The 22,950-nt window shown below is 62.4% G+C and overlaps 10 protein-coding genes across 10 annotated transcripts; 5 read left to right on the forward strand and 5 right to left on the reverse strand.

Moving 5' to 3' along the window:
* Window positions 1–254: 254 nt before the first annotated feature.
* Window positions 255–1,633, forward strand: COLE_00200 (uncharacterized protein; the record flags this gene model as incomplete). Its single annotated transcript, XM_018422340.2, has 7 exons — window positions 255–419; window positions 660–792; window positions 916–993; window positions 1,031–1,143; window positions 1,176–1,271; window positions 1,307–1,345; window positions 1,391–1,633. The coding sequence occupies 7 exons, from the start codon at window positions 255–257 to the stop codon at window positions 1,631–1,633; spliced, it is 867 nt and encodes a 288-aa protein (XP_018280965.1).
* Window positions 1,634–1,688: 55 nt separating this feature from the next.
* On the forward strand, window positions 1,689–2,393 carry COLE_00201 (uncharacterized protein; the record flags this gene model as incomplete). The annotated part of the gene is made up of 1 exon (XM_018427329.2): window positions 1,689–2,393. One exon carries the CDS (start codon window positions 1,689–1,691, stop codon window positions 2,391–2,393), a length of 705 nt encoding a protein of 234 aa, XP_018280964.1.
* A 67-nt stretch (window positions 2,394–2,460) lies between these two features.
* COLE_00202 (uncharacterized protein) lies at window positions 2,461–3,525 on the reverse strand (the record flags this gene model as incomplete). The annotated part of the gene is made up of 3 exons (XM_018420247.1): window positions 2,461–2,940; window positions 2,998–3,204; window positions 3,256–3,525. 3 exons carry the CDS (start codon window positions 3,523–3,525, stop codon window positions 2,461–2,463), a joined length of 957 nt encoding a protein of 318 aa, XP_018280963.1.
* Window positions 3,526–4,271: 746 nt separating this feature from the next.
* Window positions 4,272–6,652, forward strand: COLE_00203 (uncharacterized protein; the record flags this gene model as incomplete). The annotated part of the gene is made up of 2 exons (XM_018420241.1): window positions 4,272–4,788; window positions 4,839–6,652. The coding sequence occupies 2 exons, from the start codon at window positions 4,272–4,274 to the stop codon at window positions 6,650–6,652; spliced, it is 2,331 nt and encodes a 776-aa protein (XP_018280962.1).
* Window positions 6,653–6,798: 146 nt separating this feature from the next.
* Window positions 6,799–12,405, reverse strand: COLE_00204 (uncharacterized protein; the record flags this gene model as incomplete). The annotated part of the gene is made up of 18 exons (XM_018422339.2): window positions 6,799–7,054; window positions 7,089–7,151; window positions 7,188–7,344; window positions 7,383–7,447; window positions 7,483–7,591; window positions 7,629–8,136; window positions 8,171–8,271; window positions 8,310–8,476; window positions 8,512–8,668; window positions 8,720–9,086; window positions 9,124–9,301; window positions 9,343–9,404; window positions 9,439–9,603; window positions 9,652–11,592; window positions 11,645–11,912; window positions 11,954–11,988; window positions 12,031–12,142; window positions 12,191–12,405. The coding sequence occupies 18 exons, from the start codon at window positions 12,403–12,405 to the stop codon at window positions 6,799–6,801; spliced, it is 4,926 nt and encodes a 1,641-aa protein (XP_018280961.1).
* Window positions 12,406–13,168: 763 nt separating this feature from the next.
* On the forward strand, window positions 13,169–14,898 carry COLE_00205 (uncharacterized protein; the record flags this gene model as incomplete). Its single annotated transcript, XM_018423569.2, has 8 exons — window positions 13,169–13,229; window positions 13,276–13,371; window positions 13,569–13,677; window positions 13,800–14,044; window positions 14,147–14,216; window positions 14,300–14,379; window positions 14,416–14,650; window positions 14,697–14,898. The coding sequence occupies 8 exons, from the start codon at window positions 13,169–13,171 to the stop codon at window positions 14,896–14,898; spliced, it is 1,098 nt and encodes a 365-aa protein (XP_018277751.1).
* A 631-nt stretch (window positions 14,899–15,529) lies between these two features.
* COLE_00206 (uncharacterized protein) lies at window positions 15,530–17,647 on the reverse strand (the record flags this gene model as incomplete). Its single annotated transcript, XM_018423570.2, has 2 exons — window positions 15,530–15,744; window positions 15,775–17,647. 2 exons carry the CDS (start codon window positions 17,645–17,647, stop codon window positions 15,530–15,532), a joined length of 2,088 nt encoding a protein of 695 aa, XP_018277752.1.
* Window positions 17,648–18,049: 402 nt separating this feature from the next.
* On the forward strand, window positions 18,050–20,009 carry COLE_00207 (uncharacterized protein; the record flags this gene model as incomplete). Its single annotated transcript, XM_018425799.1, has 2 exons — window positions 18,050–18,540; window positions 18,590–20,009. 2 exons carry the CDS (start codon window positions 18,050–18,052, stop codon window positions 20,007–20,009), a joined length of 1,911 nt encoding a protein of 636 aa, XP_018277753.1.
* Window positions 20,010–20,108: 99 nt separating this feature from the next.
* Window positions 20,109–21,287, reverse strand: COLE_00208 (uncharacterized protein; the record flags this gene model as incomplete). The annotated part of the gene is made up of 4 exons (XM_018425800.2): window positions 20,109–20,452; window positions 20,547–20,622; window positions 20,656–20,855; window positions 21,104–21,287. 4 exons carry the CDS (start codon window positions 21,285–21,287, stop codon window positions 20,109–20,111), a joined length of 804 nt encoding a protein of 267 aa, XP_018277754.1.
* A 517-nt stretch (window positions 21,288–21,804) lies between these two features.
* On the reverse strand, window positions 21,805–22,910 carry COLE_00209 (mitochondrial 54S ribosomal protein mL57; the record flags this gene model as incomplete). Its single annotated transcript, XM_018420892.2, has 3 exons — window positions 21,805–22,020; window positions 22,240–22,796; window positions 22,838–22,910. 3 exons carry the CDS (start codon window positions 22,908–22,910, stop codon window positions 21,805–21,807), a joined length of 846 nt encoding a protein of 281 aa, XP_018277755.1.
* Window positions 22,911–22,950: the final 40 nt, after the last annotated feature.

Below are 22,950 nucleotides of genomic sequence, written 5' to 3' on the forward strand. Positions count from 1 at the left end.
GTGCGGCCACACTTGATCGCACGACCAGCCAAGTCGCATTTGCCGCAGCTCGGCAGCTGGTACCTCCCACTCCCCCGCGCTGCATCGACGACCGACGCGACCGCTCCCATTACTCATCCTGATGCAATGTCCAACAACCAACTTTGTGATGCATACAAGCATGCAGCATGTACAGGAGGTGGGAGATGCCACGGGCCGGGATTAGGGCGGCGGACAGTATTGCCGGGCCGGGGCGGGGGGTGGCTTGTTGTGAAATGACGCACAAATGTCCTGTGGGTAATGTCGGCCAGTCCACAATCAAGCAGCAAGCAACCAACATTACCTCGTTCTTGCAACATCTCTCTCTCTCTCCTCGTCTCTTCCACTCTTCTCGTCCTCCTCCCATTACTCCTCGCATCCTCCTCCAGACCTTCCACATGGTACGTACAGGTCGGGCAGGCGCTTTGACATCCGAAACGCACTTCAGACCCTGCGATCGCTGCCCCAGCTCTTCCAGCAAGAGGGAGTGTCAGCGTCCTCGTCACATTACTAGTCTCAGTGCGACTTGCTCCATTGCCCATGACCTCGTGCAGAGCAACAGCGTCCTCCTCGCGAGGCTGGGCAACCCCATCCCCACACCACAAATCCTGCCATCACCATCAGCCCCCAGCTAACCCCAGTCCCTCACGCCCCTAGCCCTCCGCTTGCTTTCGCGAGAGCTACTAAGCCTACGCACCTCTCCACCCGAGGGTGTCGGTGTCGTCGTCGACGAGGACGACATCTCTGCTATCGAGGGATGGGTCGCTGGGCCGCGTGAGTGTTCAATGTTTGGTTCCCCATCCCTCGACTGTCCCTCAATCTCACAAACCCTGAGGGCCCGATGGTCCGAGCGGCCAACTCCATCTCTGCAATGCGGACGATGAACGCTGACAGCAGCCGGCACGCCGTACGAGGGCGGCTACTTCAAAGTCATCTTTGACTTTGGGCCCGAGTATCCCAATGTTCCTCCCAAGTGTGAGAGGCCAGGGCCGAGAGCGATCGCTGACCACAGGCACGATGGCGACCAAGATCTTCCACCCCAACATCTCGAAGACGGGCGAGATTTGTGTCGACACGCTCAAGAAGGGATGGCGGAAGGACTATGGCGTGGGGCATGTCTTGACGGTGAGCGTGTCCACGGCGCCCGCTCACACCAGGTCATCAAGTGTCTCTTGATCGTGCCCAACCCCGATAGTGCGCTGGACGAGGAAGCCGGCAAGCAGCTGAACGAAGACTACGACGGGTACTGCAAGGTGGGCACTCCTCAAGCTGGTCAGACTAACGGCAGTACGCCAAACTTATTACGGGTATCCACGCGACGCCAAAGGTGAGTTTCGCTTGCCTCCTCTCTGACACCGCCCACTGACACCAGCTCCCCCCCGCCCCCTTCCGCAACACGCCAGCGCGCGACCCCATCCTCCGCACCCCCGCGCTGAAGTCGTCCGCCCCCTCGTCCCTCTCGGCGTCGCCCACCCGCCCCCGCGCCCCATTGGGCGACAGCGACCGGCAAGAGTCGAGCCCTGTGCCCGACCTTTCTGCGATCAAGGCGCCCACCAAGCCCGTCAAAGCCCCAAAGCCCAAGACGGCCGTCAAGCGTGGCGTGCGCCGTCTATAGCCTTTTAATCACTGGACACTGATAGGCCTGCAGCAGCAGCCGTGTTTGTACTATCATGCATTGCTGGCGAGGGAGTTGTGAGCGGTGTCCGAGGCGGGTGAGGGTGGGACACGGAAGCAGCCGGTGGCAAGATCAGTCGCGTCCAGGGTCCATTTTGACTCCTCCACATCCACATGCAACCGCACCAAGCATCCATCCTCGCGTCCCCGTTCCTCACCCTCAACGTAGTGGACACGGCCCTCGACGCGGAAACGAATCCCACGGTGCGCGTGCAGCTCCTCAGCGCGAAAGTGCATCTTCTCGAGACGGCGCGGGAGACGGAGCGTGCATCGACAGAGGACGCCGATCACCCCGCCGACGCCGCGGGATCTCCAGCAGCGCCCGCAGCCGCAGCCGCGGCCGCAGGCCCCTCCCCCTCCCCCTCCCCCTCCCCCTCCCTCCGCCTCGCCCGCGTCCCCGACCCCACGCCCCTCCTCTCCGCCCGCATCCTCCTCGCCGACGCGTATCTCGCGCTCGTGCCCCCCAACCTCGTTGCGGCGGAGGCTGTTTGCGGCGCCGTCGAGGACGAGTGCAAGCGCCTCATGAAGCGTGCGCGGATGCGAGCGGCGCCCGCGTGGATGGGCGATGTGCCGCGCCTGCGTGTGCGTGGGCTGCGCGTGCTTGCGCGCGTCGAGGAGAGGCTGGGGCGCGGCGCGAGGGCGGAGCGCTCGCGCAAGCTCGCGGACGAGATCGCGGCGGGGTAGGGGCGAATGGAGAATGAACTAAGGAGAAGGAGAGCCAAATGTGCATAGTAGGGTATCGAAATGCTGACGAATAGATACACAAATTCAAGGATCCGCCACGGCCTCCCGCACGCGCTTACGCGCTCCGCGCTCCGCCCAGTCGAGGTTGAGGAGCTTGCCTATCTTCCACGCGGCGACGCCCATCGCGGCCTTTTTGCTGCTGCGCACCGCCGTCGTCACATACCGCGCGCCTTTGAGGACGACGACGCACTCGCACTCCCACGCATTCACGTCCAGCGGTATGTAGTTGTACTCTGGTATCCGGCCCACCGTGCGCATGCAGAAGGTGTTGAGGCTCGCGGCGGCACCGCTCGTGAGGCCGTCAAAGTCGGGCTCGTCAACTCCCCCGTCGTGCTGCGTGTTGCGCAGCTCCTCGGCTTTCGTAGCCATGAAGGCGTAGGCGAACTCGGCGATCGGGGTAAAGATGGGGCGGAAGAAGTGCCCCACGTAATCTAGCGCCTGGCCGTTGGTGCGCAGGCGCATGTCCGGGAGAGGGGGCAGTTGGGTGGACGGAAGAGCGCGTTTCTTTCCATCTTCCTTGGCCTGATGTCAGATAATCTGGGTCTGACACGCTTTACATACGTCGTCCATGTACCCGCCAGGAGTGGGGCTGCGGAGAAAGTCGAAGAAAACGGCGGCAATGTGCGCCTCAAAGACGGACGCCTGCGCCTTGATCTGTCCGCGGACAGTGTACACGGCCGACGGGGCGGCTCGCAGCTGGCTCATAAGATCCTGGCGGACGGAGATCTGGGCGAGAGTCTCGTTTTTCACGAGGTGGGCTTTGAGCATCTGGCGTCATTCAGTGATGTGTGACAGGGGCGGTAGAGAGAATATACGTACGGTTGTTGAACCGGCGGGAAGATTGGGATAGAGGTCCTGCAAGAGGAGGGTTACGAGAGTGCCCAGGACACTGTCACCGATATGCTCGAGCTTCTCATAGTCTTCAGGAAGCTGGTAGTCGAGATCCAGAGACTGCGCATTGCGAGGAGTCTGGTGATAACTTGAATGGGTGGTAGCGGAGAGCCTGAGAGCCTTGTCGGCGATGGGAGGGAGTGAGGGGACGTCGAACTGGGGAAGGGCGGGAAGGGCGATGGCGGCAAGGGAGGCCATGGTGTGTAGGAGGCAGTGGTTGCGCGATTGGGCAGGAGGAGGAAGTGTATGGACGGAAGGAGGAGAGGGGGATGATTCGTTCGACTGGGCCACACGGGGGAGACGTCCTGTTCAGTGTAAAGATAAGGAGTTGAGTTTGTGATGCGCGAGAACTGGGCGCTAAAGCTGTACAGATGAGGCGCGAAGCAGCAAGTGGCAGGATGATGGATGACAACAAGATCCCGTCGCGACGACGAGGAGCGATCAAGCGGGTGCGGTGACAAACAAAGGGTAGTCGATCAGTTCCAGTCAGTGGAGGAGGTGGAGGCCGGTGGAGGTGTGGACTCCGCATGGCAAGCACGAGGGAGCCACGCGAGATCCTGACGTGTACATACTCGCCACCTGATATCAGTCGCATCAGATTTCAGTGGAATTGGATTCTCATGTGGGAGGGAGAGAAGGCGTGCACGCCGCGTGCTCCGCTCCCTCCAACTCGCCTCACACGATCACTTCGCCCTTCCTCTTCATCTCCATCTTCGTCTTCAACTAGCTCATCTCCTCTTCCCTTGTCTCCTGTCTCATCCCCTCCACCCCTGCCCTCCTCTCCCACCCCAAAGCTCCCTCCCCCCATCCGTCTGCCCGGGGAGCCAGGCGGTATGCCCCAAGCCCTCTCCTCCCCGTCCTGGTCGTCCTCCCACACCTCCAGGACGCCCCGCCAACAGCCCAAGCTCAAGCGGCCCCCACCATTCCAGCCGATCCAGGACAACATGTCACGAGCAGATCTCCTCGTGCCCCGCGCATCTAGCATGCAAGGCAAGCGTCGGCGCTTGGAGCCCGACGTTCCCGAAAAGTCGAGGAGAACACGCAGTGTTGGCGGCGACTCCCGTGATGCACTCAGCTCGTCGGATCGCCGTGAAGCGCGCGAGAGGGAAGCTTTCCAGCGACAGCTCATCGGCGTCTTCGTACCCCGTGCCCTCAACGAGTCGCTTGAGGGCAACACCCACAACTATTCCGACCTCCTCTCCCACTTTCTCCCACTTCCAGGCGCCGCGGCGCCCCAGCTCCCTCCACTGCTCCCCCTCCTCCGCGCACTCACTGCGCACGTCTCTCTCCTCGACAGTGGTGTACATCACGCGCTCGTCGCCGCCATCCTCGACCTCCCCTGGGCGACCGCAGACGACCGCTTCGTCAAATGCTACATCGGCTTCTGTGGCGTGCTTGTCTCGGCACATCCAGGATGGGCGCGTGATATTGTCGCCATGGCCATTCGAGGTCTCACATGGCGTAAGTTCTGCCCCATCGGCTCGAGCATCCGAGGCCAAAGTTGACAGCAGAACCACCACAACCCTCGGCCGCCAGCACGCCCATTACCCGACGCACATTTCACGCCCGGCATCACCTCCTCATCTCACATCTTCTTGCCCTCATCCCCACCCTTCCCAATGTGCTGCAGCCCATTTTGAATCGCTCGGCACCCAACAAGCGCGAGCCCGAGGTTGTGCAGACCACATGGGTTCGCAACTGCTGCGAGCTTATTGCTTACTGCCCTGAGCTTGGGGCAAGAGTATGGAGCTCGCTCGTCGACCGCATGCTTCGCATCGACGTCGAGATCACCAACCGTGCCGACGAGGATGATGACGATGACGACGATGAGGAGAGCGACGTGCGCCACCGTGGCGATCCGTTCGACCTCACAGTCGAGCAGGGCATCGGCGGCGACGACGAAGACAGCGATGATGAGAGCGACGACGGAGAAGATCTGAATCCCGATGATCTCAGCTCGGAGGATGAGCGTGAGAGCGACACTGAAGAACCCGACTCGGCCGAGACGCGCAAGAAGCGCCGCGAAGTCCTGCGCTCGATGCGCCAGAAGCTCGATGGCATGCTCATGTACTTCCTCGCACATCTGGACGAGAGCATGCGCGGCACGACGCACGTCAGCGCTGCCGAGCTTGCCGCGCGTGACATGTCCGCCGTGTCTTCCGAAACCCCCAGCGCCTCCGCCACCCCACGGCCCGGCACGCCATCCACCCCCTCCAGCATCACTGGCATCCAGCGCTCACCGCCCACCCCAGCACAGAGTCTCGCCCATTTCCAGACCCTGCTCAACCTCTTCTCCCGTCAGATTCTGCCGACGAGCTCGACCCAGCACCTTCCCTTCACGCTGTTCCTCTGCTCGAGCTTCAGCCCCGCACACGCCGACCTATTCCTGCATCGTCTAGTCTCGCTGGCGCTCTACGCAAGCGATACGCCGACACCCACGCCCACTCAACCCGTCCCGCTCGCCCACCGCACCGCGGCAGCTGTGTACATTGGCTCGCTCGTCACGCGTGCGCGCTTCGTGAGCGATGAGCAGGCCCGCACCGTGCTGCAGTACCTCCTCGCTTACGTGGACGGCAAGCTGGCACAGGTACAGTCCAAGACGCGGCGCGTCGCGCCCGACGAGCTGCCTCTGTTCTACGCCGTCTGCCAGGCGGCCATGGTCATCTTCTGCTTCCGGTGGCGCGCGCTCACCGCCGACGATGAGGTCGCCGGGGAGCTGGAGATGGACTTTGGCGAGCGCGAGTGGATGCGCGACCTCGACGTCCTTCAGCGCGCGCTTACGTCCGAGCTCAACCCGCTGCTTGGATGCAACCCCAGCGTCGTGAGCATGTTCGCCAAGGTTGCGCACTCGACGGGCTTCGCATACTGCTTCAGCATCATCGAGGCGAACACGCACGCACACACCAAGCGCAGCGCGCCCGCCATCGCCGCACCCCGCGCCGCCCGCCAGGCCAACATCGACGCCGGCCTCGACTCGTACTTCCCCTTCGACCCATATGACCTGCCGCGCTCTGGCGAGTTCGTGGAGTCGCTCTATCGCACGTGGGACGAGGTGGCTGTTGACCTCGGCGGCGACTCGGACGACTCGGATGAAGAGGCAGATGACAGCGACGAGAGCATGAGCATGGGCGAGGACGAGCTGGGGCCTGGCCGGATACCCCACTCCATCAGTGCGGGTAAGCGGCCCCTCCCCATCGCCAAGAGTGGCGGCAGCAGCTTTGGCGAGCACCGCCGGCGCAACCTCCTCAGCGACGCTGGGCTCGGCACATCCCTCGAGAACATGAACATCTCGCCAGTGCCTTCCGGCGTACTCGGCGGAGCGTAAACCACACTTACACCACAATCCATCTACTTGTCCAATATATGCAGTAGTGTTGTACATGCCACAAGGTTGTCCCCTACATGACTCGCGTGATCTGGAAGATGTCTTCTATTGATGTGTCTATACACAGGCAGGCGCAGGCGGCGCGTCTAGATGGACATGCGCCGCACACGCGTGCCGCGCCGCCTCATCTGTGGCGGCTTATATCCGTCGACTATGCCTCTGGGAAGGACGCCCTCGAGGGACCACTCCTTGAGCTTCTTGCGCGCGGCATCGTGACCGATCTGCCGCACCTCTGGGAACTGCTTGAAGCCGCCAAGCGTTTCAAACTGCTGCACTGGCATCGCCATGTACCGGCAGTGGGGGTCGTTCTTTACGTCCTCAAGCTGCTTGACGCTCGACACGCTAAAGGTTAGCGAAGACACCACCAGGTTCTCACTAAGTCAAGCGGGAGGAGATCTCCGTCATCGACGGCACAACGGCTTTGTAGAAGGGGTTGAATCTGCGGTTAGCGACTCCTTCTCACAAGGCAGCCTACCTCTGAATGAAGAGCCACCAGCCTGACACTGAATCGCCGTACACACGGGGCGATGTGTCGTCAATGGAGCCGACATCCACGACAATAATATCGCGAATGCCGCTCGCACGCAACGGCCCAATGGGTGTGTTGTCCATGTAACCACCATCAACAAGAACTGTGCGTCAGTTACCGGTAAGCGCAAAGGTCACGTACGCATGCCGTTCTCAGACAGAGGAGGCAGTAGACCAGCCAGCGTCATCGAAGCGCGGACAAAGCGCCTGGGGTTAGTTTCTCCGCGAGGCCGATAGCTCACCAGGCATAGCCAGAGCGGTGTATCTCCATGCGGGAGTGCGTGATGTTGGTCGAGTTGCAGTAGAAGGGAATCCAGAAGTCCTCAATGTGAGTGTTGTAGAACGCCTTATCTGGAGCTGTCAGCAGAGCGATGGCACAATCACTCACAGATACCGCGGTTGAACTCGTGACCAGTGGTGTAAGCAACGTGAGGGTACGTCACGTCACTCAGGATGCGGAAGAGAGAGCCCATACGGCCCGCAAACTGCTTGAGACGGCCGACAACCTGGAGAAGGTCGGTCTCGCGAGAGTACAAGCCGCCCACCATAGCGCCAATGGAGCAGCCGGCAATGGCGTCAATGGGTACTCCGTACTCCTCTAACGCCTGAAGCATGCCCACATGCGAAATGCCGCGGGCGCCACCACCACTGAGACACAGCCCGACCTGCTTTCCACAGATGCGGCGAGCAATACGAGCAAAGTCGTTCATGTGCTGTGGCCGGCGGGGGCGATCGAGAGGACGAAGCCCGCGGTACTTCTTGATGCTTGTCTCCACGCGCTCGCGGAGATGCTTGAACGCAGCGACAGCAGCAGGGTCATGAACCTTGCCAGGCTTTGACGTCGTAACGACACCAGGCATCTCCACGTGGTGATGCGCCTGCAACCACGGACGCAGCTGGAGTTCAGCAATGAGCGGAGAAATCACTCACCCTCAGCCAAAGGCGGGTCGAACCAGGAGGAACAGTCCGGTCGTCATGCAGCAGAATCAGTTCCTTGCGAGCGTACGACTTCATGGCCATCAAAAGCTTCTCTGTCGGCGTCAGCCAGCATAATACCTTGGTCACATACCGTACTCTCCCAGCGCGGGGTCGTCGCCCATACCAAGGACAAGCACGAGATCGGCCTGCCGAATGCACGTCATCGTCCACTGGCTTGACGGAGTAGAGTCCGCCACATAGAGAACTACACGGTGACGCTGCTCTTGATCGGACAGCCACCCAGCTATCTTGAGCGCACTGGAAGGTCAGGTGAATCTCATTCAACGACTTACCCCATGCGCGTAAAGGCGTGGCGCCCGAGATGCCGCATAACCGTCGCCTGGTCAAGATACGAGGCAGGTGCACCGATCTCCTCCAGTGATGCCTTGAGCTTGGCTGCGAATTGTGCTACTGGCACGTTGCGGTTGTTACCAAGAATACAGACCGTTTCTGGTTCTGTCAGTCTCCACAAACCTGTGCTGCATGAGTTCTGTCACTCACTCAGGTTCATGTCGGCGCGCAGCTCGTGTGACATGTTACTGGCATGGTGTATCGCAGCATGCTGTTCGTTGGCGTGCTTGCGCACCTCACCTGCGATGAGACGCATAAACTGGACTGTTGTAGCCGGGTGACGCATGCTGAGGGCATCAAAGAGCGCTGCGGGGATGCGAACGAGTTCAGTCTCTCGGATGGCCTGTACGGTGTTGGAACGAGGGTGTCCAGTCATGACGTCTAATTCACCGATGGAGTCATTCTGACCGTACTCTTGTATCACGTCTACACTCTCGCTCTCCGGTTTCTTGACCACGGATCGCAGGCGGCCGTTGATGACAATGTAGAAATCAGTTGCCTGTTCTCCTTTCTCGTACTGCGCGTTAACAACCTGTCACGAAGCATCAGCTTACCAAGATCTGCCCGGCATCCAGCTGAATCCAATCGAGTCCGGCGTCAATGTGGAGGACAAGTGGTGAGAGAAGTGACAACAGCCTCTTGGCCAGAGTGAGTAGAACAATGGGGCGGCGCTCCATGATCTGCTCGAGAGCGCTCTGGGGCAGGAAGCCAACGAAGCAATCAGTCTTGGCTCTAGTCCGGTCAGTGCTGCCATATCCGAGTTTAAAACTCACGTGATGTTCACGTATGACTCAGTACCACAAAGGGATGCCAGATAACCTGCGAGACCGCCAGGCAGCAATCAGCGACTGTTGACTCCGTGGACTCACCTTGATGGTAAAGAGCTGCTCCTCTACCTTCTTCGACTGCTTCTGCCAACCGGTTGGCGAGTGCGGCTCGCGCAGCCCCATGGCGGCGCCGAAAGGACGTTTAGACATCTGAGCGCTGACTGTCGGAGCTTCTGCCCATGGGTCGCCCGCAGTCTTAATTGATATCTGGGAAATGATCAGCGCACGGCAAGAGGCATTGTGTGTGGCACTCACGTCCAGGAAGCCATCGATGACATAATAAAGACCGGAGGAGCGCTCTCCCTGCTTGACAAGAACGGAGCCCTTCTTAAAGTAAAGCACCTCGATGCGCTCGCCCATGTCTTTCATGATCTTTTGGTTCACGTCGCTCCCTGCCCCGTGTAAACTGCTAGCGCGGAAGCTTGCAGAAACGCTGCTGGCTTCGTCCTCGTCTGCGCGCGCTTTGAGCAAGCTCTCCCGGAGGAGGCCGCTGACGTTGTTGTTGTCGGGGGTTGAGGCGTTCATCATGTCGAGGACGTTCCCAAAAGGAGGACGACCGTTCGAGGTAATGCGCTGCGCTGGATGGAACATTGGGGAGCCCTGGGTAGACATGGCCATAGATGGAGCAACCGATGACTGGCCTTGGCTGGTCTCCATCTGGCTGTTGGCCGGCTGGAAGAGGCCGATTGATTTGGCAATGCAGCTGACGAGGGCGTCACGAAGATCACCCTCGTCGTCAATGTCAGACTCTAGTCTTGATCCCCCAAAAGTAGTGGACATGACAGGTGTGCGACCTCGCCAGGTGTCCATGCGGGGAAGGCCTGGAGTCTTGAGAGGGCGGTAGTATGTGTCGCCAACATCGGCGTCGTGACCGTGCGTGGTAGCCAGATCGCCGGGGGTGACTTCCTTGCGCATCGCAGACGCCTGGCGTGCAAAGGTGTTTGGGCGTTGGGCTGAGGAAGGAAGAGGTGAGAAGTATTCGGGTTTGACCGGGCTTCCATCGGCTGATGTCTGAGCAGGGGTGATGGTAAGACCGGCTGCGGCCTTCTTTCTTGGGCTGCCTGATCCCTTGGACTTTGAGGATTTGCTCGTCATGGATACCGGACTGATGACCTCTTCGCCGACCGAGGTCTCATCTGTTTCCAGAATCAACTCCGAAGGAAGTCGCGACAGCTTGGCGGCGGGTGTGTTCGACTTGAGTGGGGTGGACGAGGGGAGGGACGGAGCCCTCACCGTGGGACTCGGCTGCTCGGAAAAGTAGTCGCTGGTGCTCGTAGTCGAGAACTTGCGCGTGGGCTTACTCTCCGGCTGGAACTTTTCTCGCAGAGCCTGCATGCCCCCACCTGTGTAAAAGTAACGTGGAAGAGGATATGAGACCAGTGAGTTGAGCGTCGCCTCGGAGCGCAGAATTTCCTTGGTCAACCCTAAGAACTTGTGAGCTGTCATGAAGGTCACACGGCTGAAGCGCTCCAGCACGACTTGAACGATAGAGCCAGTTGCCTTGGGGAACTTGCGTGTGAGCTTCTTAAAGGCCTCGATCGGGATGACTGCGAGTGTGCTGTCCACAGTGGCGCGCGCGACAGTGCCTTCAACGGCCACAGTACTGAAAGGGGTGGGAGGTTGCCGCGAGTCTGGCGTCTCGGATCCACTGTAGTGTCGATCCCGCTGAAACTGTTGCTTGAATGAAGGCCGGATGCCGTCTGGAGGAATGGCGGGCGAGTGTGGAGTTGTGCTCGGCTGCGACTGGGAGCCGCCGTTTGTGTCAAACCCACGCGCGGGATGAGCCTGGGGGGAGATAGACTGCTTTGATTTCTCATGGGCCATATTCATGGAGTTGGAGCGATTGCGGCCGCGGTCATCGCCTGACTGACGTCCGGATTCTGCAATTTCCGACGATTCGCGGGAATGAGTCTCGCTGCCTGGCGACGAAGCGCCCTGCGCCACGCTCAAGCCCATTATCTTGCCATCCAACTGACTAACATCCGAGTTTGCGCGGGATAGACGAGGCGAACAGCTGTCTCTTTCGCTGTCGTCGGCGGCCCATGGAAGTTTTATTTCCTCGGTGAAGAGCGACAGGATGGAGAATAGAGACGAGAGAGTACCTCCCGTGGAGACTTCGTTGATGAGACTGTAGCCGTTGAAGGAGGAAGGGTTGAAGGGGTCGGGGGAAGGAGGTGTGTCACCCGATGGTGCGTACTGGACGTCAGCGGATATCCGTCACGACGCGAGAAATCCTTTCGCGACGCACCACCTGTACGTGACCGTCAACGACACACCAGAACTCGCCGCCGCCGATCTCGATAGTCTCGCCCGCAGCCAGTCGGCGCGTCTGAAGATGACGGCTCAGCTCGTGGAACACGGGCTTCTCGAGGTAGCCGAAAATACGAATGGCGGAGAGGAAGTCATCGAGGTAGGAGTGGAGGGGGTTGGTGGGACGGCGCGTGGGATTGGCAAGAAGAGGATCTTGGAGAAGAGGGAGATCGTTAGTGAGGTTTGGTGGAGAGGGGGGAGGAAGGCTGAGGAGGGGATCAGCACGCGTTAAGAGGTGGCGACTCACGCTGCTTCCTTGAGCTCAGTGTAACGAGTGAGATACTAATGTGTAAGTAGAGTTGGGGGCTCGTCTCTTGTACATACCCTGTAGCGGACGAAGAAGAATATGACTCCAGACAGACCGATGAAGAGTGCTGCAAAGTGAGGGAAGCCGAGCGAGATGGTGGCCGAGTAGTGCAGCATGCGGACGAGTGATCTGCACCGGTTAGCCAAGATGCACGTGCTAGTCGGCTAGTCGACTTACGTTGGTATGTCGATTGTGACGAGAGTAACAGCAGCCTGGATGGTTTGGAGGATGTAGAGGACGACAGCGACAAGAGCACTGGCCAGAGTTGCGAGAGGGTTGCCGCCTGGGACTTGAGGAGGTGGTGGACGCGACTTGGGCTCTAGTTGAGATGCGGTATCGAGTGCGATGGCAGTCCTGAGCGTGGCCGCGAGGGCCACGAGGAGAGCCAACATGGTGGCGAAGAGGGGCCAGATGGAGTAGAGACGGTGACGGTTGAGGGATGAGAGAGAGAGAAGTGGTAGTGAGCGAGATGAGAGAGATGTCGAAAGAGAGCGAGGAAGGACAACCAACTCGCGCGTTGATGCGCGGATTGGTATGCAAGCCATGCAGGGTGAAAGAGAGTCAACTGGGACATTACGTCATCGGTCAGAGCTGGGCGAGTCTAGAATATTAATCAGAGTAGATTCAGTCCCGTGTATAGCAATTAGGCATCAGCTTGTGAGCTCTTCAGGCGGGTAGCGTGAGACGCACGTGGCATCGTCGGTCAACCTGACCACTGGGATTCCAGAAATGTACGGCGGATATTGTGCCTGGTACCTCGTATCCCCTCCCCCCATCTCCCCAACTTGACTTGGGCCTCGTCTTCCGTGTAATGCCCTAATCAAATCTCAATACATTGTGATTAGCAGTAGCAGTACAGCAGTGCGAGGATCCGAGGATCCGAAGAGCACAGACGTCAAGTGGACCATCCTACATCCGACCCTCCCCATCCGCCCCTCCTTCTGCCTCATCTCCCATCTCTCATCTCTCATCTCTCATCTCTCATCTCTCTCATCTTCACTCTCACTCTCACTCTCTTCTCTTCGCTCCTCTCTCACTTCCCCCCCCCCCCCCCCCCCCCCCCCCCCCCAACGTTATCTCTTTCCTGCTCCTGCCCTCTCCCCCGCATCTCTCCCTCCCTTGCACACCTTTCACCTCCAGTCCCCAGAGCCCCAAATGAGTCTCGACAAGAGCACTCTCGAGGCTCACCTTGACGACCTTACTACCGATTACTATGGTACGTATCTCACTCACTCGCGCATCGCTCCTTCTGACCCACTCAGACCTTCAATTTCCGAGCGCCTTCAAGCTTGATGAGCCCCCATCATCCTTGGAAGCCCTACGCATGATCTCCAAGTCTCATCCCACGGTTATCCGAGGTAGGTTTGGTAGTAGGTGTGCTATGACCTGCATTGCCTGCATTGCCTGCATTACCTGCATTACCTGCATTGCCTGCATGGTCTGTGGGCCCGTGGCTTCAAAGCGCGACGCCGAGAGCGCGCCGCCGAGGTTGTGCAAATTCCACATTCCCCCCTGTTCCAGCCCTGCAGTGATCACCATGACTAACATCCGAAAGGCTACAGCCCCATCCGCAACGGAATAATCCACGACTGGCGCGTGCCTGAGACTTATATCAAGCTCCACGCCCAAGCAGGCGAGGTCACCATTGCCATTACAGACGACGGGTGAGCATCCTTGTGCACCACGACCGAGGACGGAGGAAGCATGAGCGAGTATGGCCGCCTGCCTCGGCCCCGTTTGCTCCGTCAGGTCATCAGGCGCGGCAGGAGTGAATGCTTACCGTCAGCCTTGCAGACTCTGTGCGGACCCTTGCTTCAGGGGAGACAACCTTTGTCAAGCCCCTGGAAGAGCGCATGGCCATCACCGCTTTTCTCTCAAAACTCTCCAACTCTTCCAATGACGAGGCTCTATACCTTCAGTCGCAGGACGGAAACATTTATCGCTCACAACCCGGGATGCGCGACGAGCCCGAGTTGGCATCATTCCAGGCGGCAGTCGAGCGCGATGTGCCATGGATGCGCGAGGCCGTGGGTGAGTCCTTGTTCTATTTCAACGGAGTCTTATTCGGGAGCCAGCTCTTGGGTGGCTGCGTGTGGCTGATAACTGCGGCGGCTGATGGCTGACTAGGACCAGGGAGCATGGCAGAGGCGGTCAATCTTTGGATTGGTACCAGCAAGAGCACAACCTCATTCCATCACGACCCGTGAGTTGAAAAATGCCACTCCATCCACACCCTCCCTCCCTTCTGTGACCCTGTAACATTGCCGGCATTCCGCTGACCGGAAGATACGAGAATGTCTACCATGTCTTGAGCGGCAAGAAACGCTTCACGCTCTTGTCCCCAATCGAGGGGCTATGCTTGCAGCGTGCGTACCTTGCGCCTAGGTCAGGTCTGACGGCAGAACACTTTCATCCGCCATCCACCCTCGTGCGTGGCGCAGATGGCAAGCTCCGACCTGAGCTCGACCCCGAACCCGCACGCCCAGTCCCCTGGGTGCAGAGCCTGGTGCCGCCTGGCGAAGTGCGGCCCATTGTCGTCGACCTCGAGGAGGGTGACACGCTGTACCTCCCTGCCGACTGGTGGCACAAAGTCGAGCAGGAGGAGGGCGACGGCGGGCTCGCGGTTGCCGTGAACTAGTGAGCTGCAGCACAAGGTTTGACGAGGCGACGCGCTGACCTCCAGTTGGTACACGTCGGAACTGCGCCCTGAGCGCTACGCATTACTCCGTTTTGCGCAGCGCGTGGCGCGCTCCGCGGGGCGCGAGGGTGTGCTTGATCCCGACGCGGGCGCGGACGACGACAGCGGCGACATGGACGACGTAATGTACAGCGACGGCTCTGTGACGTCCGCGGACGAGTGGGATCCCTCCGAGTGGGGGCGGTAACGAAGGAAGCACCAGCGTCGGACGGCGCTGGGTGTGATCTGACACTGTTTCAGGGTGTTTCTACAGCATGTCCTCTCTTGGGCCCGTGTAACGAGTAATCATGCATACGGGCGGCCGTTGTCCGTCTTTGGGGTTTGAGCACATCCGTGTCGCCGAGCATTGAAGTGGGGTCGAGACGGGTGGACGTGGGAGATGTTCTCTGGCGATTTCTCTGCCAAGTGATCGACATGACGTGGGGCGGTATGCCGTGCCTCAGTCAATCTGAGCCTGACCACGTCAATTTGGTTCCAATATGGATCCTGGAATCTTCCATTGCCACCGGGCGGCCGAGGAATGTCAGCGTCACAGCGGCTTGGCGTACTCGACGCGTCCTCCGCCGACCGGCCGCCGGTGGACGAAACGTCTTCTGCAAACTTCTAGACGCTCGGGCGTTTGCCGCCGAAACGTGGATGATCTGGTAAGCCACGCACAGACGCGGAATCCACGTCGCTGGTCCAAGCGACCTTTGAAGGGCCGTAAGAGGGCGACGAAGCGAAGGGCATGAAGGGTGAAGGGTGAAGGGTGATAGGTGAAAGATCAGACCCTCGCCGTGCACCACATGCATCGCCTAGCGACAATTTTCAACACTATTCTACTTGCCGAGACCGAGCAGCGCGGCCGCGAGCACGCTCGCAGAAGTACTAACCACGAGGTCGAGGCACCCCTTCCCGTCCATCGGTCCGGGGCGGAGCGCGCCGACCGCCGCCGCCGCGAACCACGCACACGCGAGCGCGAGGGTCTCACACGCGCCGTCGTCCGAAACACGGTAGGCGCCGCACGCGGCCGCGCCGAGCAGCGTCGCGATGGCTGGGTGAGCAAGCACGCGGGAGCACGTACCGATCCGCCGGGGGAGGTTGCCGTCCCACCACATGTGTGCGCGCACAAGCGCCGGCGCCGGCGCCGGCGCCGTCGCAGGCGTGCGGCGCTCGAGCGGGTTCTTGTCCTCGGCCTTGGGCGTCTCCTCGCCCGTGAGCGCCGCGCGGAACACCGACTCGGTCGTGATGGGGAGCGCGAGCGCGCGCAGCTCGCGCGACTGGCGCAGCGGGTCGATGGCGCGCGCAGGCGCCACGTGCTGGTGCACGGCCGGGATGTAGGTCGTGGTGGTCTTGGTCTTGGTGGAGGTCTTCGACTGGGACTCGAGACGCTGCGTCGTGTCCGCTGCGCCGCGCTCGGGGTTGGTGAAGGGCGCATGTTGGTGGCGCGCGGGCGCACTCTCAGCGCCCTCCTTCGCCTCGAGGGACTCGAGGCGCTGCGTCGTGTCCGCCGTCGGGCCGGGCTCTTCGTTCGTAGGCGGGAAATGGCGGTGCGCGGGCGCAGGCGCGGGGACAGTCTGCGTGTAGTCCGCCTCCTCCTTCGCCTCGACGGATTCGAGGCGCTGCGTGATGTCCGCGGTGGGGCCGGGTTCGATGTTGGTAGGCGGGAAGTGGTGGTGGGCCGGCGTCGCGGGGAGCGAGGGCTTTCTGAGGCGGCTGGCGGCCGCATCGGTCTCCTCCTTCGCCTCGACGGACTCGAGGCGCTGCGTGATGTCCGCGGTGGGGCCGGGTTCGATGTTGGTAGGCGGGAAGTGGCGGTGGGCCGGCGTCTGCGGGAGAGAGGCCTTACTGTAACGCCTCACCTCGACCTCTTCCTTGGCCTCAACAGACTCGAGGCGCTGCGTAGTATCCGCAGTGGGCCCAGGCTCCACATTAGTAGGAGGGAAATGGCGGTGGGCCGGAGTCGCAGGAAGCGAGGCCTTGCTGTAACGCCTGGCCTCGACCTCCTCCTTCGCCTCGACCGACTCGAGACGCTGCGTCGTGTCGGCCGTCGGACCCGGCTCGACGTTCGTCGAGGGGAAGTGCTTGTGCTGCGGGGCGTCGACGGGCTGCGGAACGTCGGGGTTCATGTTGCGTGTGGAGTAGAAAGAAGGACGAGGGGTCGAAGTCGAAGAACCGTGAGAGACGGCCGTGACGCTGGTGTGCGCGACGTCACCCGAAGAGAGTAGATCACACGCGTCATGGGTGTGCTTCTCGCCCTCTGCGCCCTTTTCGTCCGTCGGCCCGATCGCCTTCCCGGTCACGTCTGCGAAGGAGGGGGCGGTTGCGGGCGCAGCATCTGGGGGGGCGTGGAAGGGGCTGGGCGAGCGCACGCCGTGCTCGATAATGTAGGCACGCTGCTCGCGTGCGAGCGTCTCCGGATCGAGCTCGAGCGAGGGCTGGCGCTCAGTAGGAAGGGAGACGAGCGGGACGTCGGCGGACGGGGACACGGCGTCTGAGTCGCCCGGGAAGTCGTACTCGGCGCCAGCGACTGCGACGAGGGGAGACGGCGCGGACGGTGCCGCGCGCATAGGATATGGTGAAGGCGCGCGGTCGGGGTCAAACGGCGCACGCGCGCCGTGCTGCACAATGTACCTGCGCGTTTCGGCATCCATCTCCTCGCCGACGTTCATGGACACCGAGCCGCGCGGGCTGGCGTCGACGCCACCGGCGGCGTAGTGGTCATCCAGCTCCTCTCCGTCCAAAGCGGTGGACGCCGGCACGGCAGGGAAGCTGTGGTAGAAATCCGGGGCGGGCGGGGGTGTCTCGACGTCAAAGATGGGAACGTCGGGAGACTTTCCGGCGCTCTCGGCGTCGCTGAGGCTGATGAGCTCGCCGGAGGTGCCGAGGGGCGAGGCGGAGGCGGACGCCGAGCTCGCGGACTGCACGTCGTCGTGGCGCTCGTCGGGGGTCGCCATGGTGAGCTGATGCAGTGTGCGTATGAAAGAGATAGGTCAGAGAGGCGGAGGCGTGAGATCGTGAGAACAAATAGTCGACCAGCGCCACAGTAACACTCCCACGCCCCAATACCTCGTACGTGTGCTCTGGCGCACGCCGCCCAGCTCGGCCGATGTCGGCTGGCGCCTCGCCCCGATGCGTGAGAGTCACACAGCGCATCAGACAACGATGAACGCGAAGTGGGAGATCATGGAGAAGGGTTCATCATCCGAGCTTCCGACACTGCCGGGGAGTTGGCTGCGTCAGGATGTACGGATGTGCGGCAAGTAGAGGATCGCCGAGGGACATGGGTGGCAAATCACGTGACTGACATATCCGTCTTCATCGCGTCCACCATCCATGCCTGTCTTCTCACACTCGCCATGCCGAAGCGGCCTCGCTCCCCCGACGCGCGCCCGTCCAGGCGCAATAGGCTGAGGCTGGAGGCGGATGCGGACACGGACGCGCACCTGGCTCCAGAGGTCCCGTCCGCCCTCCGCCCCCTCTTCGACCTCGACGAGCTCTTCCTCCGCGTCCTCGCCTACCTGGGGCCAGCCGACCTCGCGCGCGCGCAAGCGGTGTCGCGCCGCTGGGCGGCTATTGCTGTTGACCCACAGCTCTGGAAGCGCATCTACCTCGCAAGATACCCGCATCCGCACCACCACGTGCGCGTGTCGCGGAGCACACGCAGCACGCGGAGTGCGAGTGGCACCAGTGGGGGAAACACGCCACTGCGCCCGCTCGCGCGCCTCCCGAGCCGCGCTTTTCCACCGCCTAGCCCCTCGCCATCGCCGGCGCCCGAAGAGTGGGAGGTTGCCGAGGCGCGCCACGACGGCGTCGACTGGAAGCTGATGATGCGGCTGGGGACGAACTGGTCAGTGGCGGTCCGGCTGAGGGTCGCGTTGAGAAGTCGCTCACACCAGGTCAAACGGCGCCGTGCTCGCAGAGGCGCGTGTCCCCCTCCCGCCCTCACCTGCCTCCCTCACGCGAGAAGAACCAGGCGACGCGCACGCGCAACACCTCGCCCTCTTCCCGAGCTTCATCTGCACGTCCAACCCCGCCTCGCCACTAGTGCACGTCTATTCCGCCCGCCCCGGCGCGCCGCTCGGCATCATCCCGCCTCCGCCGGGCTGGTCATCTCCCCACCGACCAGACCACGTCACCGCCATCGCCGCCGACCAAGCCGTCGCGTCGCGGCCGCGAGACGGCGCAGCCCTTCCCGCCCGCCTCGTCATCCTGTACGCGTCCGGTGGCTTTGCAATCGTCCGCCTCCGCCTCGCCGACGCCGACACACTCCATTGGTCGCGTGAGGCAGTGTGGGCGCGCCGCGCCCGCCCACCCCGCCGCGACGCCTCGCTTGACGCCGACCCCGTCGTCCTGGCCAGCATGCACCACCCAGCCCTGGTGACATGCACGCGCGCCTTCGTGCTGTCCGTATACAGCCTGGCGTCGGGCGAGCCGACGCTCCTCCGAGTGCTGCGTAGCGCCGTAAGCTTCCACCCCGCCTCGCTTTCGCTCTCGCCCGACGGCGAGCGATCCAAAGAGGGAGGAACCACACGCTTCCGCGCAGCCCTGACGTACACGGCCCCGATCTACCCCGCGTCATGGACGCTCGCGGTGCAAGAGCTGCAAGTCGACATCGCGGGGCGCGTAGCCCGCACCGAGCCGCACACCGTCGTCCCGTCCCCCGACTCGGCGTGGCCGCGGCGCGTGCGCCCGCTCGCGGGCGTCCGCCGCCCCGTCGGCGTCGGCAGCGACGGGCGGTGGTGCGTCCTCGCGGGCGACGACACGGTTGTGTACGTCTTCGCGCTGCCGCGTGGTCGGGGGACGATCGCGCATGCGCAGACGCTGCTTGCGCCCAGCGCGGGCGTCGCGTCCCTCGCCCTCCAGGCGGGCCGGTGCGTGAGCGGAGGCCGCGACGGGCGCGTCCTTGTTTGGGACCTGGATGAGGGCGGTGAAGGCGGGGAGGGCGGTGAAAGCGAGGTGGGTGAGGTGGGTGAGGCGCGTGTTGGCCGGATCGACGCTGTCGAAGTCAGGCGACATGGACGGCGCCAGCAGCCTAGGGCGGCGGGTGGTGGTGTTATGAAGGAGAGAAGTGGCAGCGACGTCACGGAGAGCAGGGAAAGTCTGGATGATGCTCAGCTGCACCACCCTACCGCCATCTCGCATGTCGCCCGCGGGCTCTTTCTCGCGACGCCGCCTGCCACCCTCCCACCAGCCGAGACACCGACGGCTACAGACGGCGCATCTGCGATCCGCCAACTCGCGTTTGACGAGGAAAAGATAGTGGGCCTCGTAGACGGCCCCGGGGGCGACATCATGCGTGTGTGGAGCTTTGGATAGATCCGTACTGCCATGCCATGCCTCGCTCCGCCTCGTCACCTCGCATCTCTATCCAACCCTCACGGGCATTTTGCATCGGCGCAGGGCCATACAATTTGTCTAACCGACGACAATCTTCTCCTCGGCGTCGTTGAAGCTGTACTCGGGGATCTCGAGGTTGAGGGGCGCGGGGCCCTTGCGGATACGGCCCGAGATGTCGTAGTGCGAGCCGTGGCAGGGGCAGAACCAGCCGCCGTACTCGCCGGCCTCGCCGATGGGGACACAGCCGAGGTGGGTGCAGACGCCGAGCATGACGAGCCACTCCGGGCGCTGGGTGCGCTGCTCGTCCGTCTCGGGGTCGCGGAGCGACTTGACGTCGACCGAGCGCGCCTCGTCAATCTCATCGGGGGTGCGGTGGCGGATGAACACGGGCTTTCCACGCCACTTGACGATGAGGTTCTTGCCTGGGGTTAGGGGGGAAGGGAAGGAGACCAGTGAAGGCGGGGTCGGGGTTGAGAACCAGTTGAGATGATCCGTGACCCGCCTCACTACACTCACCCTCGGGGATCGAGCCCATCTCAACCTCGATCTTGGCCAAGGCCAGGACGTCCGCAGACGCCGCCATGTTGGAAAGCTGATGTCAGACGATGTTGGTGTGACAACTCACAATGTCCGAGACCGTCGACTTGGCACCCGAAGCCGAAAGGGCGCCGAGGGCACCGACCATGAAGTAGGAGACGACACGGTTGCCCGACTCGTTGCGGGTCTTGTAGGCGCTCAGGTCGGGGACACCGTTCTGGTCGCGGCTCACGAGCGCGCGCGCCGAAGTGTGCAGGCGACGCTGGCCAAAGACGCCTGTTGGGTTGGCTGGGGTTAGCCGAGGAAAGGGGGGAGAACAGGGGCTGCGGGCAGTGGGTCAAAACAGCGGGCGATGCGACGGGCGGAGAACGGAGGAGCAGGCGTGCTGACAAGCGAGCAGATGTAGGACGCACACCCGACGCCGCACCTCATCGCTCGGCTCCATCGCCCTCATTGCGCCACAGCTTCGCGCGCCTTGAGCTTTGCTCCATCGTCTAGCCCCGCCCAATGCCAGCCGCCAGCTCGCAAACACCCACCATTGACGCGCAGGCTGCTGACGCCGTTCGCAGCGTAGGTCGCAAACTTGGCCGGGAGGTCGGCGCGAGGCCCGTGGTGGTGGTCGGGGGCCGGGGGGAGGTTGAGAGCCGCGCGCGCGGCGGGGACGCCCGAGGCGAGGGTGCGCGCGGTGGGGGCGAGGTTGATGCGTGTGAGGGAGGCCATTTTGCCGCGAGGCCGGAGAGGTGAGGAGAGATGGCGGAGAGGAGGATGAGGAGGTCGAGGTCGAGGAGGAGGGTCGAGCCGAGCACCACAGAGAGCAGCAAGCGCCGAATCCAGTTGCCCTCATTGGATCCGCGCGGCCGCTGCTTCCGGGCAGAGTCGGGCTCGCAAAGCCTCCTATGGTGAGCCCACAATTTCACCGAAACACCGCGAGGGTGGCGCTTGCCACGTGGGCAGCAAAGTCGGGCGTGCCTGGGTGCAGATTTCGGGTGGCCATGGCTTCATGTGGATGATGAGGTGATGCGATGTATGCGCTGGTGCTATGCTCTGCGCACTGCATGCTATCAGGCAGGCCGAACTGTAGTAGGAGATAGAGGATGGAGGAGCCCAAGGATGCCATTCTCAGAGCTCTTTGCACAAAACATCTCCTCCCACTGTATCACAGCCCCCTTCCCACTCGTCGCCGTCCCCTCCTACTCCCCCACGCGGCAGAATGGCGTACATGCAATGCTGGTGTTATCTACGGAAGGACGCCGCCGAGCCCCTGTGCGCTGTCACGCACGCGCTCGGCAGCCTCAATGAGTGCGGGGTCGCGCAGCTGCTCCTGGAGCAGCGGCAAGATGTGCAGGTGGTATGCGCGCTGCGCCGCCGGCGAGCCGAGATGCGTAAACACGCCTCCGAGCACGGCCTCGACTGTCAGGCCCTTGACTTTGGCGTAGCCCCCCTCGCGGCCGGTCTGGGGTTAGCTGCATGTCGGAGACAGACGCGGGCGGGGCTGGCCGAGCTGGCGACAGAGACGGAGCCGCGGCCCGTGCGGGCGGCGCAAAAGTATGGCGCGCTCACACTCGTACTCTGCTCGCCATGCGCAAAAGTGCGTGCGGAACACCTTACGGCCATGCTCAACCCCAGCCCAGCCCTCCCCTCCAACCCCCCCCCTCCCACCACCCACACTCACCTCGTTATTGTCCCAACGCATCACCTCGCCAATCTGCCACCGGTCGCCCACCACACGCCCGATATTGTTCTGGTGCCGCAACGCATCGAGTTTCCCCGCAATGTCCTTGCCGCGCAAAAAGTCGGCGGCGTACACCGCCTGCGTGCTCGGCATGGACGAGTGCACGAACATGGCCATGTATGCCGCGAGCGCGCGCCGGCCCACGAAGCCGAGGCGCGCGTTGTGCGAAACCTGGGACTGCGCGAGCTCGGCGTCGCTGTACGGCGGGGGGTGCGCGAGGCGGTGCGCGAAGCGGTACGACTTGTGCGTGAGGATCTGGAGCGCGAGCGCGGGCGGGAACGTGCCGCCCGGCAGGGAGAGGATGGAGGAGAGGTAGGCCGAGGCTTCGTCGCCGGTCAGCGCGCCGCGCTGCGCGGGGAGGACGGCGGGATACAGCGTCTTCGGGGGCGGGGAGGATGCGGAGGGCGAAGGCGCTGGCGCTGGCGCTTCGGTCGCGAGCGAGCGGGCTGGAATTGAGAGATGAGAGGAAATGTGGGCGTGGTGCGTCGCAAGCATGGCATATTGTCAGCCTAATCCACGGCCAGAAGAGAGCACTCACCACATCGTGGCCTCCTGCTCCGAAGCGCGGCGCGGGGCGCGCCCAAGAGCGCGCGCACACACGAAGTCGACATGGTGGACTGGCGGCGGGGATCCGGCGGGGCGTCGCGGCCG

This window comes from Cutaneotrichosporon oleaginosum, assembly GCF_008065305.1.
Source record: "Cutaneotrichosporon oleaginosum strain ATCC 20508 chromosome Unknown ATCC20508_contig01, whole genome shotgun sequence".
NCBI lineage: Eukaryota > Fungi > Basidiomycota > Tremellomycetes > Trichosporonales > Trichosporonaceae > Cutaneotrichosporon > Cutaneotrichosporon oleaginosum.